Genomic DNA, 19,736 nt, shown 5'->3' on the forward strand with positions numbered 1-19,736 from the left:
TCACGGAGGGGCTGATCTGGACAGTCACAGATTACAGCGCGAGGCAGACGTTAAAGAGGAAAATGTCTTTCCTCATCTTCTTTCCCACCTCTCTTGAACATCGAGGAAAATAAAAAAAAACTGTGGTACATGGTTGTGCAGGGTTTTACTTGTATTACAAAGTCACATATATACAGTTAAATGCATAAACCCCAGTCGAAAAAATATGAAAACGGGAAAGGGAAATTTAAAACATACAAACGAACAAAACCATCTTAAAAGACCGCACTGCTCGCAGATTTGCTGCGTTAATGATGTAACTGGAGAAATTAGTGACAAAAAAGGTCAAAAAGTGAAACATACACAATATGTTAGATTAAAAAAAACAGGAAAAACAAACAAACCGTTTATGTCTGTTTTGAAAAAGGTGGATTTGTCAACCAATCTTCTATTCTAATGTAGTGTTCATACACAATTCATGAACTGACTTCAGTTTTCTTACATTTCTACGCATAAATACAAAGAAAGGCTCGCTCAGGCGGTATAAAATTACAGTTGCAGTGAAATGCTCCAGTAGCTCGACATGCCTGCTTCCAAATCACTCTAAATCTTAGATTTACGGTGCCAGCTTTTCCCCAAGGTCCGCTCTGACTGCATAAAGCACTGTACATCATGAATAAAGTGTACACGGATGTGTCCTTGAATCGTTTTGATATTTATCGTGTTAACTTTAACATTTATTACTCTTTCAGTGTTGTACAGTTTTAAGAACAATGTCCCATGTCAGCTTTTTGGAAAGAAGGAAAAACATAGACGAGAAAGTTTGTGTTGGAGAATCATAAATTATACAGCACTGCTGCAAAATACAAATATATACACTGTATACACTGAATCGAGAGTAGCTGGAGCCCAAAGCAACCAGCTCCAAAACGGTAACAGTGAGGGACCAAAAACCTGGAGTCAGTCGGCCTTGTCCGTCAAACATCAGACTACTTCACAGCCACCTCAGATTTTGGTTTAACTCTGATTTAAAATATAAACCTGATGTCATTAAATTCAAGGTAAAAACAAAAATCACTTGAACTGAGAGGGGACATGAGCACATCCCGCTTCAGTCAGAAAACAGTGTTGGTTATGCGTGTTTGAGTGCTGAGGCTGCGATGGGGTCCAAACATCCTCTGCTGGCTGGTCAGAGGCTGCCGATGTTGGGGAAGCTCTTCAGCTTCTCTGGGAAGTCATCTTTATAGAGCACCGGGTCTGCGCGATGTTCCACCACTTTCAGAGGCATCGTCCCGAAAACTGAGGCAAACTTGTTGATGCACTCAGATCTACAGAGCGGGAGACATTTTATCAACAAGCATGATAAAACCATTCATATAGCATCTGACCCTTAATATACTCAATACTGAGATTGGGTACATTAAGGTCACTTACATTATTCTGACATTTTATGCAATTGCTACATGAAGGTTTTTATAATGTTTGTTTTTGGACATTGGCTACTTTTTCACTTATTTTTAGTCTTTGTACAAAATTATTTTCTTGTTTTTTTAGACTGTTAGAAAACAAACAGTGCAATAAACACACTCGACTACTGATGTTCTGAAACTGCACCAAACTAAAATGATCTGAGGGAATTTCAGCTGCTCTTTGTTGATCATTTGGAAAACAAATACCTCTCCACCATGTGTGTCTGATCCAGCGATAGTCCATCTATGGCAGTACATTCAGGGCACTTAAACTTCTTCCTTGGAGTCACCTAAACAGAAGCACAGTTACAGTCACACCAGTGATATTTGCTCACTTCAGGGTTTGTTAAAGCTCAGCATCCTAAACAGGAGCAGTTTGGTCAAATGAAGCAAGTCTTTGACATCCAAAGAGAACTTTTGTTGCAGACAGTGTGAAGAATTACTTTTTAATTCTTATCGGCAGGACATTTCCTTCTCTTGACTTTTGTCATGAACATGTGAACATTTGAATGTACGTGTGTAGAAGGAAGGGGAAGACAGATATTCTTGGTCAAAGAGGGTAAGTTAAGGAACCTGTTGGATATGTTATGGGAGGTAGGACCAGGGGTGCAGGTGTAGGAAAGTGTGCAGCCTGTGATTTGACAGCAGAGTGTGCATAAGCCCTAGTGAGCTTAGAAAAACACACTGGGAGGGGGAGTGTCAGTGAGTGACTCCCAGATAAGGGAGGTTAAAGTCGGGCTTTAGCTCAGGGCCCCTGCACCTGGACAGAGTTGGAGTGATGGGGAGGGGGAGAGGCTGTGATGTTGAAGGGTGAGAGCTGATCAGACCCAGAGATGCTGGTCTGCTGTGTCAGGCTACAGACTCCCCACGCAAACTTTTAACACCCAGACCAGACAGAGCCATGAACATACCTTTATGGGGGCTTTGCCAGTGATGTTAGCCACCAGGAAATTCATGGCAATATCTTCACAGTTCATGTGAGCATCCACCCAGTTCTTGATGTCTCCCGGCATCTTGTATGTGTACAAATAGTTGAAGTACTGAAAAGAAAGAAAAGAGCGGACAGTTTAACATAGTGAACCAGCAGCATGTAAGGAGAACTATTGTTTTTCTAATTTCCTTTAAACTCAATGCACAAATGCCTTTCAAAGACTAGCTTTTGCATTACTGTTAAGCAAAAGTACCATCAGTACCTTCAATACTTTTTTTTACATCAATGCACTACTGATGCTGTGGTCTAATCTAAGATGAGCTGCACACATTTTCACTGAAAAATTGCTAGTGTAGAAAATAGTTGCAGCAATACAAAAACATAGCAATGCTGGGACCACGAGGGCACAAATTCCAAAAATGACTTGCGACCCAAAGTCTATGCTTTATCATCTTCCCACAGAAATTACCCCAACTTTTGCTGAACTGTTACATACTTCTTGTGAAGTCTTAAATATGTTGAAACATGGGCTCATTTTTCCAAAGGAAAACAAACGCGGCAAATTAAAGCTCAACTTGTTTTCAAGCAACCTGTCTCAGATCACCTTGTGGTAGAAGGCAGCTCCAGTTAGAACCATGGAGACCTCATTGGTCCACTCCGACTCATACTTCCACTTTCCCATTTCATGGTCCCAGAGGTGCAGCCGCCCGGGGTAGCCCACCAGCCTGTCTGGAAACTCCCTCCAAACCTGGAAAGAGCAGAAGAGAAGACAGATCATCTAACACTCAGCTAACGCGAACAGGGATAAGAATTAAGGACTTGCATTAAAAAATGAAATATTCAGAACAAAGTTCAATTGAAGTTTTAATCTTACATCCAAATATCAGCGTCTGATGCTTTTCCAAAAACGATTACTCAAAGTCAAAAACTTGGAAAACAAAGAGAACGCTTTCAGAAAGAAACTGATTCATGACAAGCTGAATATTTCAACAGGCTGCTGGCTCAACACCAGCAGTCAATCTGACCTCCCTCTATAAGCAGAGTCACCAACAGTGAAACTCCTCCTCTATACTGCCTGTAATTCAGCGTAATTACCCTTTAACTGAGCATAATTTTATTAAATGGTTTTTAAATGGATTCAGGTGAGTGTGCATGGCTAAAAAGAGCTGGACAGGTATGTGAGTATGGAAAGCATCAGCTCCAGACCTGTCATTGTTCTTCACACATCAAACACATTAAACAGGCAGTCAAATCCCCAACCACTAGAGAATAAACACTGTAATCTCACTCAATGACTTTAAACTCTGGGATCAACTTGAAGTGGTTCCCTGCAATACCTGCCATCAGGGAGATGACTGGAAAGTATGGCCAAGGTTAAATTCTTCTTTTGTTTTTCCTCACCTCGTAGCCAAACTGCAGTTCATCAGATGTTAGCATGATGATGTCATCATCGATCGCTAGCACAGCTTCGGTCTCGATCTCGTCATAGGGGAAGAAACGGTTGCTCAGTTTGTTCTCTTTGGTTCGCACGACTTTGAGTGGGACGCTGATCTTCGGCCAAAGAGTTTCTATCAATGGTGAAAAAACTTTTTTTTTAATTAATTTTTTTTTTTTTTTTTTTTTAAACAGAAAGAAAAATTCCAAAAATGTACTTTTAAAGACTAACATTGCTGAGTTCACGTTATGTGATAATGAGTTGGCTATATTTGGTGTCACTGAATAATCAAATTAAATGACTGCAAATAAAAATGAGATGTATGTGGAAGACATTTAGGGGTTGAAAATGATTAGAAAAAAATCAGTGTGTGAAGATATCATTTACCCCTGAAAGAGGTTTTGAAATCTTTGCTGGCAGTGGAAAAATAGTGCTGTGGGAGCTTAACTTCCCTCACTGACTCGTATCGCTATACTAACCTCAAGCACATGCAAATCTAACCACACTACAATTCTTCAGGAGGCAGACCAACAGGGGAGCATTTCAAAGATCTTGGGCAGTGTCCATGGCACGGACTATGGCACAGACAGATCACACAGAATGTGTTCCCCCATTAATGGAGTAACTGAGGCCTGGAAGCCCATGAGAGGAGCTCCAGGTCCTCCTAACCAAGTCTGAGGTCTCCTGTCAAAAGCTATTGTCAAAAATAAGCCGAGTTTAATGCCCCGAGTTTCTTTTTTCACAATCTCTTTGGATCTGTCATCAGTTTTTTTTTCTTTTTTTTCCTCCAGGCTTATAAACAAGACAATAAAGTCAAAAGATTATTTGCTATAAAACAAATTACTGCTAAAAATAGATGTAATGCTGGATTGTGTATAAAAAAAACAAAATTTAAAAAAGGGGTGGAGCAAAAACAGTAAGCCATTAACACATCAAATCTAGGCTAGGTGTGAATGGGGAAGAAATCTGCCTTCATAGTGGGTTGTGCCCCATAAGTCTGACCCATCAATGGCCCCTCGTTAAATCTAATAGGACACAAAGGCTCCATCAAACCAGGCGCCGCTGATGCCTCTAATGAAAAGGCAACTAACAGCACTTCAAAGCCATTCACTACTTGAGTACATTAGCCAACTCTTACAGCAGAAACACAGACTTAATTCTCAGTATAAAACACCTTCATCTGAATTAAGCTGTCGGTGGGATAAGGAGCTAACCATTTTATACTTAACTGCCTAATAAGGGTAAATAATTATAGGGCACTGTGCCATAAATAACCACTAATAAGACCTCACTATCAGAAATCTGTAAAGAACTAATGATGATAAATAGCCTGAGAGAAAAGCAGAAAAAGTTAAACAGAGTTAGTTGGTACCAACCAAGTCCTAATAACTGGTTCTTTTTTTATTAGCACCAACACATTTATTTACTCTACGTGTGACTATGACTGGAGCGCTGAGCAATCAGTAAATTAGTAGCTAGGTGATCTGCATATCATTAATACACTTCTCTTTTTAGGGGCAGTGTTTTGCCAGTCCGCTCTACTTTTTTTATTTTATTTATTTATTTATTTTAAAAACCCTCTGTGCAACCAGAGAGCATGAAACCGTTTGTGGGGAGATGAGTTTTGGCTGCTCTTTTGGCCTAGAGACCAATCAATAATATTCTGTGATTGCAGACTGGTCCTGACCAGTTGGTGAGTGACTGCTGGCTGTCGCTGGGTGAAACTGGTTGAAAAGCAGGAAACAAGAATATGGTATCACAATAGAAGTGCAGTTGAGGGCTGTTGTGGTTGTGACTGGTAATTTAGGGCAGAAGTAAATATCAGAAACCCCTCTCAATTGAACACAAAACAATTTAACAAGAATACCAATCACAGTCTCTTCTACAAGATTGCTTCCATTACCTAGCTAATTTGGTTTGACCCAGTAAACTTCAAAGTGGGTATAGGCTTTTGAAAAGTTTCATGACTTTGAATATTTTCCACTCACCCTCAGGAGGACTCTTGTTCTGGTTATTCCACACCACCAGCAGTTTAGCTAAGCTAGGCACCTTGGAGATTTCCGTGATGACCCGGAAAAGACTCTCAACGCGATCGTAGGTTAGCACCACTGCTGTGAATCCAGGAGCCCTCGGTGGGATGAGTGGTAAGAACAGGGGGCTGTTTACACTGGACCACTTCTGTACAAGAAAGGAGACAAAGAAAGACATAAGCTTTTAATGCCTGGAGCTTCTTTTTCAATTCTTTATCATTCACTCGTTTTGTCCTTTCCAAGCAAAGCCACTGTAGCGCTAGTCTCATGAATTCTGTGTCAAACCAGCCTGTCATGCTTTCCATGATTGAATGCCCAATAACAGGGCTTTAGTGGTGAGTGAGGTCACTTTTTATAATGGAGCAAGAATCGTCCAACAGTGTGTCAAAGGGCTTAGCAGAGGCTGAGTACTTAAAGCCAAAAGCTTCCAGCGACAGTGCCAAGTAAACCCTACAGAAGCAGTAGCACAGAAGGACAAGAAAGGAGCTGGAAATTGAGACAGGTGTCCAACCTCTCGTGCCTACTGATCTTGTGATGCTATTGTGACAAGTGAGACTAAGGCAGGAAAATGTAGGAGAAAGTGGGCTGGACAGGGAGGATGGGATGTGATGGAACAGTCATAAAAATGAAAAGAGTTTTCCCAGTTGCGAGTAGCGGCCATCTAAAGTCAGTGTGGAATGTAATCCTGGATGTAAATCAGTTAGTTCGATTAAAATAAATGCTCACATAAACTCACCTCCAAAAAAAAAACTGTGATGATGTCACAAAGTAAATAAGAACAGAATGCAATCCTCAGTAAACTGCTTAAAACTATTTATAAAAGTACAAATACAATACATGGAGTGGGATTATCTTTTAAATCTATGCTCCTTTTGAATTTACTGAAACCAGTCTCAAACAACAAGTTGTGTTTCTAAAGTGTTTTTATAGGGGAAATAAAACCAAACCATATCTTCCACTTAACAAGCGCGTGCTACTGGCAAATATAAGAATATAAGACCTTCAGGGCACCCTTGATAAACTTCATTAAAAGCTCCAAAAAAAGTTCCACTGTTTTGTTTGAGCACAGCAAAGAGAGCGCATCTAACACAGTAAATCCGTGGTCTGTTTGAAGTACATATAAACCCCGTTTCTTCTCTGGTCCCAGGTGGCCACAGTGTGATTATGTGGCTGCTTCCACAGCATCAACACAAGTCTGTCAACAGAGACACGGCCACTGCCTTTTACACAACATCACTCACTCCATCACAATAAAAAAAAAAAAAAGCACTTTACTGGCAAGTGGAAACTTCACTGTGGTCGTTGTCACATTGTCAAATAAAAAGAGGGGGAAACAATTAAACTAACACATATAGGCAGCTCAGTTGCATGAAAACAGACTAAAAGACGCTGAGAGCAGTTTAGTCATTTGTCAAACAGAAAAGATTTGATAAAAGAAAGCCACAGCTCGAATATCAACCATCAGATAGTGGTAGGAGTCATTTTGCTTTTATACTAAACATTTAAACTAAGAAGAAGAATTTTATTTGGTTGTTTGAACTGCTTAGGTGGTTATTCTCTAATCTTAGACATCAGGACATCTGAGAACTGCTACACAACTTCTGTCATTACTTGAGTTACTTGTAGCATTTTTTTTTCTCATTCAAGGAATTTAATCATTTTCTGATGGGCCCAAAACTGTATTTTTAAATATTTAACTTCTCTTTATACACATGTGATGAACTTGTTGATTATTTACACACTGGCTCAACCATTTAAAAAGTCCTAGGAATCCTTCTGAGGCACTACTTGGTGCATTCATGTCAGTTTTTAACTAAAGCATTGTTAGTATTAGATCTTAGTGTCCTCATTGTCATCGAGCTGTGTTACCATGTACTGCATTACACTGTGGGATATTTAAGATGGTGTATTGACCGGTGACCAGATACTTAAACTTTCTCCCAAGAATAGCATGCACCTCATGTACTACTCAGTTAACGTATAAAAACCAAAACCTTACTTTAGCATATAAAATACTATTCAATGGCATTTCACACACAGCCTAAAAACTTTCAGTATGTCGTTCAAAGTCAGCAGTTCGACCTCATAGCAGTTCTTTTCTTTCATATTTAACTTTTTTTTTAAAGGAGTAATGCCCAAATACTCAAAGATTGTACTCTAACTTTAAGAAAAAACAAGAAAAAGACTTTCCTATGCCCAGGTCCCAATCACCACAAAAACATTATAAAGTCTGAGATGCCTCAGTTCAAGTAATGTAAAAACCTTACAAGTATGCCCGCTACCTACAAATCCCAAACAAAAAGCAGCTTGTCCCTTATTCTGAAACCCCCTCTCTAAAGGCACCAGCAGTCCTGGGCAATGTGCTTTCAATTACCACCAAAAGACTAGGGAAGGAGAGGGGGAAAATGTCTGCCTGATGTATTTAGTGCGGTGTGCAAGTTCTCCTCACCATCCATTCACAGAATTCATACAGACAACACTTTATCTCCCATTTCAGGCAGGAACATCTAAAGACCTGTCCTGTGACACAGTCAACACCCTCTGGGTTGGGACAAACTTTGAGACCAGAGTAATTCTGATGGGATGGACTGGTGGCTTAGATGTTAATACGAAACATTTTGACACAAGAGGCAAATGTCAAGTGAAGCTGTTTTGTGAAGCGAGCTGGTTTAGAGTGAAGTCGTGGTTGAGAGTGAACAGCTGGATAACCAGTTAATCCTGAAATACTATACGGACTTAAGCAGAACTGGAAAGGGAGTCCCCCCCCACCAAAAAAACCCCTCACCCCTCAAAGTGTTGACTGTTTACATCCACGCATCCGGATTGCAAGTGCCACCTCTAATCTTGGCATTTTAGTGGATCTACTTAAAATGTGGTACTTGTAGACATCTGACAGATCCAAGGCCATTATTATGCATCTACACACAAGCTGACATGCACACGCCTCTACACCACAGGCGGAGGATGGAGGAGACTCTAGATCAGACCGAGCTGATTAACAACTCCTGAGAGATGGTCGCCCCAGCCAAGATGTCGGCAGCCACAAACTCTTATAACCACAGGGATGCTAAGCACACACATGCACACACACAGAGACCATTCTTTCACATCCAACGTTCTCGCTACAAACACAATGACTCAGGCGTACGGGAACTTAGTTTTCACCACAATGGAGGCATCCTCTGAGCGCAGAACTGCTGACACAAACTGGCTCCCTCAAAGCTATCTGGGTGTATACCAAACTGTGAAGCGCTGCATCTGTGGTGTTTCAGAAAGAGGGAAGGCATCTACTGTCACTCCACTACAGAGGCTTTGATTTATAAGGCACAGGAGAGTGGAAAGCTTATGTGGTACTGTGAGCGCCTGTACAGCCAAAGCTCTATTTTGGACGAGTGTCACTCAGATGTCTTCAACAACAACAACAAAAAAAACTTCTAGGAATACAACTGAGCAGCTCAGCACATAATAGCCAAGGACTTTATAGGTTATACAGATGTTTGCTGCAAAAGAACTGAAAAAAAAAGCAACAGCACAAAACTAAAAGATAATAATGGAACATTAAATATCCTGTTTGGTGACTAAAAGTTACAAACATTTGCAATATGCATGTCAATGTCAAGTGTAGACAGTTACATACCACCACAGGTGGATTGTTCCACTGCTCATAAGTACGCGCAGCATATGGGTAGATGCGATCGTTGATGATCTGGAGAGTTGTCAAGCCAATAGCCTTCATGGAGCTGAAGTAGGCCTCCCAGAACCAGCGTGCCTGTAGACAAATGGCACAAAACTACTTAAAACTGGAAACAGACAAGCCAGAGTAAAAACACGACATGCCTAGGGTCAGTGCATTCACATTCAGTGTTACGTATATTCTCTCGTGTCATGCAGCTCAGGAGGTAGAGCAGGTCATCTACTAAACAGAAGGTCAATGGCTCAATCCCTGGATGATCCAGTCTACATTCCAAAGTATCCTTGGACAAGATACTAAACCCAAGATGTTCGCCGATGCTTTCACTGGAAAATTAATGTTTGATAGAACGCACTCAGATGTAATAAAGATGTGCTTTTATGAGGAGGAGAATGAGAAAGCATTTTGAATGCTCAACTAGAACAGAAAAGCACTATCCAAGAACCAGTCCATTTAACTTTAGCAACATATCTTACGTAAATATTATTTAAAAAAAATGCTGCAAATAGATATAAGATAACTCAGTGCATATAAAAAAATTCTTTTCACAGCAGAACTGTAAATCTAGAACTACTAACTTTAAGATAAATATGTTATTTCACTGGCCACATGTAATGATATTATGTCCTCCAAAAACATTTTTTATTCTCATATTAACCTACAGAGTGGAGCAGTTATAAAAAAATAACACCAGAGCGTTGTCATAACTGTAAAATCCAGATATTCCCTGGTCCACAACTTTGAAGACAATTTTGCAGCCCTCTCCAACGTCTTTGTCCTTCAACGACTCTTCTTTTGAAGCCCAATGAAATCTCTTTTGACTGCGTCTGTTTTCCTTCAACACATCTCTGCTTTGACTTTATGATAAGTGAACTCTTAACCCATATCTTAATGCTACAGCAACGGACTCTGGAATCTCCAAGTGCTCTCATTCACCATTGACTTCACAAAGTTTTTGTGTTTTTGTCAATACTGGAAGCATGGAAGTCATCTATGTGTTAAATTTCTATAATCATGAAAATTGCTTCAAGATCTGACTGTTATGAAACTTCAAGGGACAGTGCCATGTTGCACTTATATGACTCCACCCAATCTGAATTACTGATAGTTTTGGGGTGAAGGATGTAAATATCTTAGAGTCTGCCCTCCTAATGGATGCGTCCATGAGCATTACTGCATTTTGTGGATGCTCTATGTTAAACAAAGAGCTTGTTAACACATAACCATGAGACATTTCCCTAAATTGCCAATGTCGATGTCATGGGATGAAAGATTGGAGATGTAGAACAACAAAAAGAGCCTATATTTTTACAGAGGAGCTGAGGAGAATCCAAAAAGACTTTCTAATCTCAAGGGGGAATCCCAACGGTCCATAAATCAGCCAGTGATGAAAGTTTCTTTTCCGACCGGGAGGAGGCAAAAAGCAAACTGTGCTGGCCTGAGGGCCCATTCCCCTCCCCTCCACCCTCTCCCAGCGCCTGGAGGAATTTTTATGAGCAGGGAAGAACAGACATCATTGCAAGAGAGAAGAGAAACCCTTTCTACGTCTTCCAACTGGAGCAGTAACCGTGCAGCAAGTCTATAGTCTATACTTGGTCCCTGTTGGTTCTACTGCTTAAAACAAAAAGTACAGCAGTACAAATACGTCCAACCAAATAATCCATAAGCTGAACAAAAATTATTTCTCCAATCATTTTTTTAATACTGGTGTAATGTAAATTTTAACTATGAGGCTGCTGCAAATGGTGAAAAATAATTCATGTATGATGTAACAGTAATCTGATGTAATGGCTGGTTTAAAATACTCCCCAGCAGCTCCTGCTTTTTTGTTGTTTATAATCATTAAAATGTCAAAGCAGTGCACAATAACAGTTAAGCTGACGGTAGTCTGCATGGCTTTGTTTAAATCAGCTGTAGCTCTCAAGTGCCTGACACATGAATTAACCTGTAAACCAGAATTGGCAGTTACTGAGTTGTGTACAGAAATAGGCAGTCATTAGTGTTTTTGATATAATCAAAAACAGCAGTGAAACCTGAAGTCTGTTCAAATCACGCTTACCGGAAAAACCTTTCCATTCCAGTTTTATCAGCATGTTTGAGTGGCTCTAAAACATTATGTAGTGTAACAAAGAGGCACACAATGCGATGATTCCCATTTTCCTTTGTTTCACCTGTGTTTTCATGTTTTATTTAACCTTAAACTGCGAAGTTCATATAACTCCTGGGTTTGTGTTTAGGAAAGAAAACAGGAATCTGTTGGAGCACCTCAGCTGAGATTAAATTTGCAACTCAATTGGTAAAATTAACACCCTGCTACTAAATTTAATGGACAACAAATAAATGACCAAAAAAAAGCCAGTGAAGCCACTGTCATTGTTCTGATTGCTCAGTTCTGTATGAAGGCTTGCATGTAAGAAGAATACTACAGTAATACCTATACAGTGAGACTATTGCAAGTTGGGACAATAGGCAGGGTCAGCAAACTAGAAACAGTCTAAGGAAAGGATGAGGAGTAAGTTTAACTTAAACTCACTGGCAGTAACTTCCTCCATCTCTCTTATGTATTCTAATTTAATGACAGAATTGATTTGTCTGTGCTAATTTAATAAAGATCAGCAGTCTATGTGTCCTATTTTGAGGGTATGACCCAAAGAAAACAACGGGAGTAAATACATAAACACTGGCTCTGGAGTGGCCTCAACTGAGCACCGTTAACATCTCACAGCTGTTTAGTATGTGGCCTTTTCAAATGTGACCTAATTTGATGCAATTACATCATCTCAAATTTGAAAATGAGTTCTGCAGCTTGAACCAAGTCCGCTGGCTACTGATAGAGGCTCAACAGTATTCTGTTGCACTCTGATTAGGTCTAGAATGAGACAAAATTAAACAAAAGTAGCTTATCTTAGCCAGATTTGTTTTCTCATCAAATCTCCCTCTTTCCCGATTTCCTTTCTTGCTTGGAAACCCCACCCCACGCAACATGACAATTACTTCCCTTACCTCTGACTCTTAAAAGGGAATAGCTACAATATTTAACAAACCTTAATCTTATGCTTAGTTGTTCATTCATTTCCATTGACACAAGTATGCATTGTTGATTCCTGTTTTTAGATTTTAAGTACAAATCACACCACCTAAGATTTACACACTCTGAAATCAAGGGTTGCTGAGCCCTCTGCTGGCAGATCTAACAAAATACATTATCTCAAAAGTTTAAATGGACCCACTGAGTTTTCCCTTTGCCACAATGAAAGTTTATATTAAACAGCACCTAAGTTCCACATAACGAGGTCAGTGTATGTTTAATTAACCTATGAACCTTTCTAACTTCAAACTGGTCGCTTGTCGTCAGACCAAGTTTTAGTTAACTTTTAGCTTTGTATGATGTCAACAAGCGAGGACATCCTTCATATCTCTGGCTGTCACTTCAGAAATCTCACTCATCTGCTTTTCTTCCTGTTTGGGAGGAGGGACAAATCAGAAGGAAGTAGGATTAAAATCAGGGTGATCCTAAAGGGAGAGGAACTAATATGTCTGGATAGCAGATTAACTGAAGGGCTGCAACAAAGCCCAGTTTAGGGTACATGAACTTATTTTGAACTGCAGTAGAGTTCACAATAAAAGTATGGAGCTGGAAAAGAGCACAACAGGTCCCTTTCAAGCTCTGTTACACATGTGCTTTAAAAAAAAATCAGCATGAACTTTACTCTATGGTTTATCTAGAACAATGTGCAGTACTCTTATTTGGGAATAATCTGGATAATCGTACATTAAGCAAAAGTGCCCCAGTGACCTATAATAAAAGTTCACATCCTTGTTAATTTTGGCACTTAGCCACTGTGGCTGTGAATGCTAATACATCTCAAAACTATGATGTTCCCATTCTGATAAATAAGGTTTGTGTTTTTAGTTGTTGTTTTTTAAACATGGGAATGTACCATGGTGCACTTACCAACAAATACAAACAGAAGGATATTAGAAACATGCTTTATCTAGCATTTGTCCTGAACATTAAAGTAAAATTCTGTCTTAAAAATACTTCTTTCAGTCTGATAAATGATCTAAATCATGATTTAAAAAAAAATTGGTAAGAGAAATGTATCAGAAAAAAACCTCAAGTGGTGATCAGTTTGATCCATCTGTACACCATCAGAGAAGGTAGAAGAGTACTTCTGTGACCAGTGAATAAAAATTATTAGATGTATGCTTCCATGCTAGCTGTGAGATGTCCACAGCATAGTACCACACCCCCGAGAAAAACCTAGCAACCTGACAAGCAAACCATGTTTTAGAGTATATCTGGCGTAATCCAACACCAACCCCATCTTTGAGCCCTTGGCCTAAAACGCCTGTTTGGCTAGTATAATTGGTAAATGGACTTGGGTTGATACAAGTGAATGAGGAGCAGCTGAACTGGTGCACCTCTCTCGTGGCTGCTTTCACTTTTGTTTATTGTGGCTCAATGCACATAGCAAATGGAAAGCGAGTGAGCCGTCTCTGTCCATTTCATTCAAGCTAGAATCAACATAAAGTCCTCAGAGAGCCTTTTAAAAATCCAGCCTAAGCAAAGAAGGAAACTCACAAAAAGGAAGACTGCCAGCCAAATTTCTGTCTTTTGCACATGACATAAAATTTGTTTTGGTTTTCAAGGGCTTGATTGGTTGGCTGGCTGGTTAAGGACCAGGTTCATCTCAGACATGACATGCAAGTGCTGTAAAACCCAGCGACTAGCATGTCAATCCGACATGGTGGATATCTGATTGACATCTAAATGTATGGTGCAAACCAAATATAAACTGCAACCAAATGTTCTTTAGTTTTGCAGAAGTTTGCTGAGAAATGTTAAACACTGTCTTGTACCTGTCTCTGCATTTCTTCAACCTGTCGGTGAGGGATACTCTTCAGGATTGTGTACATCTCCGACAGCTTCTCCTCAGGAATAACAACAGATGCCCTGTGCAGAAACAAAAGCATTAAATATGACAGGCTTTCAAACGATTTATTTTTCCACTGTATTAAGATGTAGGCAGACCTTTTCCAGTCAAGTACTTCAGAGAACGGCAGAATGTAGGAGTCAGCCAGAATGACGGGAACACAGCCAGCCTGCAGCACATCACTGAGGGCAGCCTGACCCAAACGTGCCCCCCTCAAGACCACACAGAATGACGACTCCTGCAGAGAAATGTTGGGAACAAACTATTAATTACAAGGAAAAAACTTTAACTGCATTCTGAACATGAATAAATTAAGTAGATTTTAAATGAGTGCACTTAACGAGAAAAATATGACTCTTTGAGTGCAGATTGTTATGTTTCCCACCTGCAGGATCTGTGGGTAGTCGTACACCTGCCCTTTGTAGCATCGTTTTCGTGCAGAGGCAGCACCCTGAGAGAGGTTGCTACACTTGTCCAGAAGAAGGAGGGCTTCTCCATTTTCTTCCTTCAATCGCTCCAGTTCGGCTCTGTACTCTCGGTGAATAGCAGTTTGTGAAGAAAGAATAAAGTAGCGCCGAGGCCTGGGTGGAGTCAGAAGATATGGAAACCAGTTATTAGAGAAGATAAATTAGGAAATGATTTTAATTTAGTCAATGTGTGACATGTGTTTACCCAGGTTGTCTCTCAGGCAGGTCAACATCTGCAGACAGGGGGCTATAAACTGGAATGCTCACATCATAACCTTGTCTGTAGGTCCATGTAGAAAAACCACCTCCAGCCAGCAATGCTCTGAAACAAACAGATCTGGGTTGTAGCAATGTTTCCAGAAAAGAGGGACCTTAACACGCTCAACACAAATTCACTCATTCAAATTTACATTTTGTTAACAGCAATGCCGATTTGCTTGTGGTTATATTGTTAAACAGTTCCCAAAGATACGGATTCTGTACTAAGTTCGTGGTTTCACTATTCTATAAAGTGAAACCATGCTGACATGCACACCTGGTTCTGATGAGGCTCCATGCCAAATACACAGTGGATGAGCACAGGAAATTCCTTACAGCTAAGATAGTGTTCAGTGTCTCAAACATGTGGTAATAAACCCAACCTCTTGCATCCTTAACAATCACTCTCACTCAGTCACCTTAAAGGGTCTGGAAAACATGTTCTCTCTTACCTGCTTGTAAGTAGATCTTTCATCTGCATCAAAATATCACTCTTAACAATTTGTGAATGACTGCAGTTTTGATAAATACTTGTTTAAACTTTGATAATTTCTGCACAAAAACGGATTAACATTGTTTTCTAGTTGAATGCATTTTTACCTCCAAGCAGGAGGCTGTTTTGGACAACATGAAAGCTTATTTAACATATTTCTAGACAGCTTTTAAGCTGTACCAGTACAACCTCAGCTGATGAGGATTAATTAATGGAATTAATGAACAAAGACTATGGAAGTGTCAAAGCTTTGATCTAAATATGAGCATCTCGTTTACTATTATCAGTCATTAATATAATCAGTTCCATTGCATTAGTTAAACATACAATACTACGATGCTGTAAATTCAAATCATGTTATTATTTTTTTTTAAATTTCTCAGTGACTTCAATCACAGCAAACTAATTCTGTTAAGATGTGTTCTATTTACCTGTCTCTGGGCACATCCAAGGCAGTGTTGTAGTCAGGAGGGCCTCCAGGTAACATGTTGAAAAGCAGATGATTCATCCCTTTGTCCCATCTAACAAAACATCATCATCAAGATCGGAGCTGTAACAACTTCTCACTTTGAAGATTATTTAAACAATGGAAAACTGAATGAAGTTTTTCTAATTACCTGAATAAATAACTGCTCATTTTAAAAACAAAAGCCTTATTTGACTTTAAGCGGTTAGCATTTAGTAGTTTTAAGAAGTTCAAAATTTATCAATGTATTATTTGGTATCAAAAAATACTGGTTAAACAGAATATTGCGCATATTTAAGAGACAATATGTGAATCTTTTACAGATTAAAAACTACCAAAACAGTTAAACTCCAATACATGTTTAAAATCAGAGGCATCACAACAGAGACCTTTTGTGATGAAATAAGGCTGAAATTAAATCTATTATAGTATTTTACAGCAGTACAAAGTATAACTTTGGGAGGGAAGTGGATTTTTGACCTTAATTTTGGGGAAAGTCAGCAATTTAAACATTTTTTTAAATCAATTTTGATTTGTTATTCCACACGTGGAGTTTTGGTGTCCTGATCACCACTGAAACTACAGTAATGTAAATTTAGACAATATTTCAAAGTAATTACCAGGAGGCGTTTCAGACTTTTTTTGAGGATCTGAATTAAAATAAAAACTGAGTACCTGGGTAACATTGCCAGAGCCTGGGCTGTCTCTCTTATACGGAGGGAGTTCTGATTTAGTACATCAATAGATGGAATGAAAAGGCAAGCCCTTGTAACATCGTCTGTGTAAAAGTCACTGTCAGAGATGGCACTAAGCAGATCATTGTATTCTCGAGACAGGCCGGTGCTGCTGATGGGGACCCCCAATTCATCTACAAACCTCTGCAGAGGGTAGATATAAACCTGCAAGCACAATTTCAACAGTTGTTCGTGACTTCTACGTAAGAAAATTGAGTGTCTGTGTGTGGGGAGTGTTTCCAGGTAGCGTTACCTTGATTCTATTCTTAGGGTTGTAGCCACACCTGTATACATCAAAGCAGGTGTGCATGCGACAGCTCAGGTCACCCCTCTCAGGTATGGGACTGGAGACGGGAAGTCTGATCAGAGGTGCGTCGTGAACACTGCGCTTGTCCAGGGTCCAATCAGCTGTGGACTCAATGGAGTGCGGCCAAAACTGAAACATCCCTGTGGCGATTAGTCCAAGCAGCACCACAGAAAACAGGGTGATGTAGTAGATGCGGTGCTTGGTTTTCATCCGAGGGATGAGAGCAGGGCCCCGCGAGCTGTATTTCCCAGAGGTATACATGTCTGACACCTCTTCGTTAACCAGCCGCTGTAAACACAGGTTTCGGATCAATGGCAACTCCAGGAAGTGTTCAGACAACACGAAGCACACTAGGCATCAGTTTAAAACCTGTCTTCTGTCGCGTGATTGGCAAAAATCACTAGTTTATATGCCGATTTCAATGCATTTGCTGCCAATGACTCGAAGCTAGATAACGGGAATGTTACCACTATCAGGGTGATGCCACCAAACCACAATGTCCACGATAACAACCATAACATAAAAAGCGAGCGAGAGAGAAAAAGTCGTTAAACAAACGCCAAATTTGCAGAAATTAGCGAAGAAACTATCTTTCCTAACAGCAGCTAACGTAACCCACTAGTAAGCTACACTAGCTCTGTAAACATTCATGCTAACTGAGTTCATTAACATTAATAGGTGTTTCAGCCATTAGAAACCGACCAGAAAAGGAGTAAATGCCTAACAATAAACGTATATGTTCTACCTACCGAGATGTCGTTAGTCGGAGAGGGGAGTTTGGTCTTAAATCATGGCAACATTTAGAGAACAGACTGCACATATGCATACAGTGCTAACCTAGCTTTGAGCTAGCAGCTAACACCCCTAGGTAATCTTTCCGTGACTTGCGGAAGTTCTTCTTCTTCTTTGCTTCCTCAGAGTATATTTGAGACCCAGTAGAGACGTGCTTTGCTTCTCTCTGGCGGGATTGGAAGTATAAGAACACATTTTACTAATATCAAAGGTTGAGACCTCTGATATTATTTAAGAAAATAATAATAATGCGGATAAAAAAAAGGAAGGGGGATTGGTATAGATGAAAACCCATGGAAGTATGGAGATGTTAGGAAAAAAGTGAGTGGACTTTTTAACACAGTCTTGAGTGACAGGATCCCTGAGGAATGGAGAAGTGTACTGATAATGATTTTCTAGAACGAAGGTGATGGCTTAATGTTGAAAAAGGGTATGAGGGGTGGCAGAAGGATAGCAGAAAGAGTGAAAGTGAAGGTTTACAAGATGATAGTGAGACCTGCTGTATGTTTTTTTTTTAGACAGTAACACTGAGAAAAAGACACGAAGTGGAGCTAGCAGTGAGTGACCAGGATGGACACAGTTAGAAATGGGTACAAAGTTAGAGAGACACGACTGAGATGGTTTGGACATGTGCAGTGGAGGGATAGTAAATATACCGGGCAATGGATGTTGAATATGGAGCTTCTAGACAGGAGGAAAAGAAGAAGACCACATAGAGGATTGATAGATGTAGTGAAGGAGGACATACAGATCATTGGTGTGACAGAGGAAGATGAAGGGATAGGGTGAAGGGCAAATTGAAAAAGGAAGGAAAATAGGCATTGCTTTGTTTGCTCACATATAAGTTTTCATTTGTGTACCTTGTTAACAAAAACTTCCACAGTTAAGTCAGAAAAATAAATGTAATCAAAGTGAAAACTAAAGATTTTTTATTTACGTTGGTAGAAAATATTTTGAAGAATTCGATTTTACAGCTTAAAACAGTCGACTTGCTGTAAGTAGAAGCATTTCCATTGTTAAGCCAACTACTTTTGTCTTTGGCTAATGATGCAAGAACTAGTCATGGTCTTTTTGCCTGTCAGTACAGTTTTTCCCTCTGCCTCATATCCGTACTGATACTCTGAAACACCTCCTCAGTACTGGGTCTATTCCAGTACCTGCAACTGTGGTGAACACTTAAGTGTGTGAGCCTACAGGTAGTGTGTCACTGTCTGGAAAAGTGCCAGAATACTGTATAATAAACCCACACTTCAGCACAAGTGGGTATTGTGGAAATTATCAGAAATGTCTCACACAAGCAGGCACTCTACTACTCACAAATACAGCTAGTGTGTGTATGGGATTTCCTCTTTTCTCTGCTTTTCACTTTAGATTAGGCAATATTCAAACAAATAAGGAACCCACAGTTCACACTGGCCACTTTGTTAGGTACACCTTTTTAATGGCTTGTTAAGGCCAATATCGAATAAATCAATCACATGGCAGATGCTCAGTGCATTTAGACATACAGACATGGTCAAGACGACCAGCTGACGTTAAAACTGAGTATCAGAATGAAGAAGGAGGATGATTTAAGAGATTCTGAACATGGCGTGGTTGTTGGTACCAGATGGGCTGGTTTGAGTATTTCAGAAACGCTGGTCTATCACCCCCAACCATCTGTACAGTGTTGTGAGAGAGGTCAGAAATAAAAGAATATATACAGTAATAAGGTGACGATGACTTGTTGATGCTGGAGGTCAAAGAA

At 39.9% G+C, this 19,736-nt stretch overlaps 1 protein-coding gene across 1 annotated transcript; it reads right to left on the bottom strand.

Annotated features, from left to right (window-relative positions):
- Positions 1-126: 126 nt before the first annotated feature.
- ext2 (exostosin glycosyltransferase 2) lies at positions 127-18,096 on the bottom strand. The gene is made up of 15 exons (XM_006780213.2): positions 17,947-18,096; positions 17,144-17,485; positions 16,832-17,055; positions 16,122-16,211; positions 15,145-15,261; positions 14,858-15,053; positions 14,571-14,710; positions 14,399-14,492; positions 9,482-9,613; positions 5,803-5,992; positions 3,781-3,947; positions 2,984-3,127; positions 2,360-2,488; positions 1,656-1,738; positions 127-1,307 (listed from the first exon to the last, which is right to left on the bottom strand). Exons 2-15 carry the CDS (start codon positions 17,456-17,458, stop codon positions 1,169-1,171), a joined length of 2,160 nt encoding a protein of 719 aa, XP_006780276.1. The 5' UTR covers positions 17,459-17,485; positions 17,947-18,096; the 3' UTR covers positions 127-1,168.
- Between the last annotated feature and the right edge of the window lie 1,640 nt (positions 18,097-19,736).

This window comes from Neolamprologus brichardi, chromosome 1 (genome assembly GCF_056152115.1).
Source record: "Neolamprologus brichardi isolate AB-2024 chromosome 1, ASM5615211v1, whole genome shotgun sequence".
Taxonomy (NCBI): Eukaryota; Metazoa; Chordata; class Actinopteri; order Cichliformes; family Cichlidae; genus Neolamprologus; species Neolamprologus brichardi.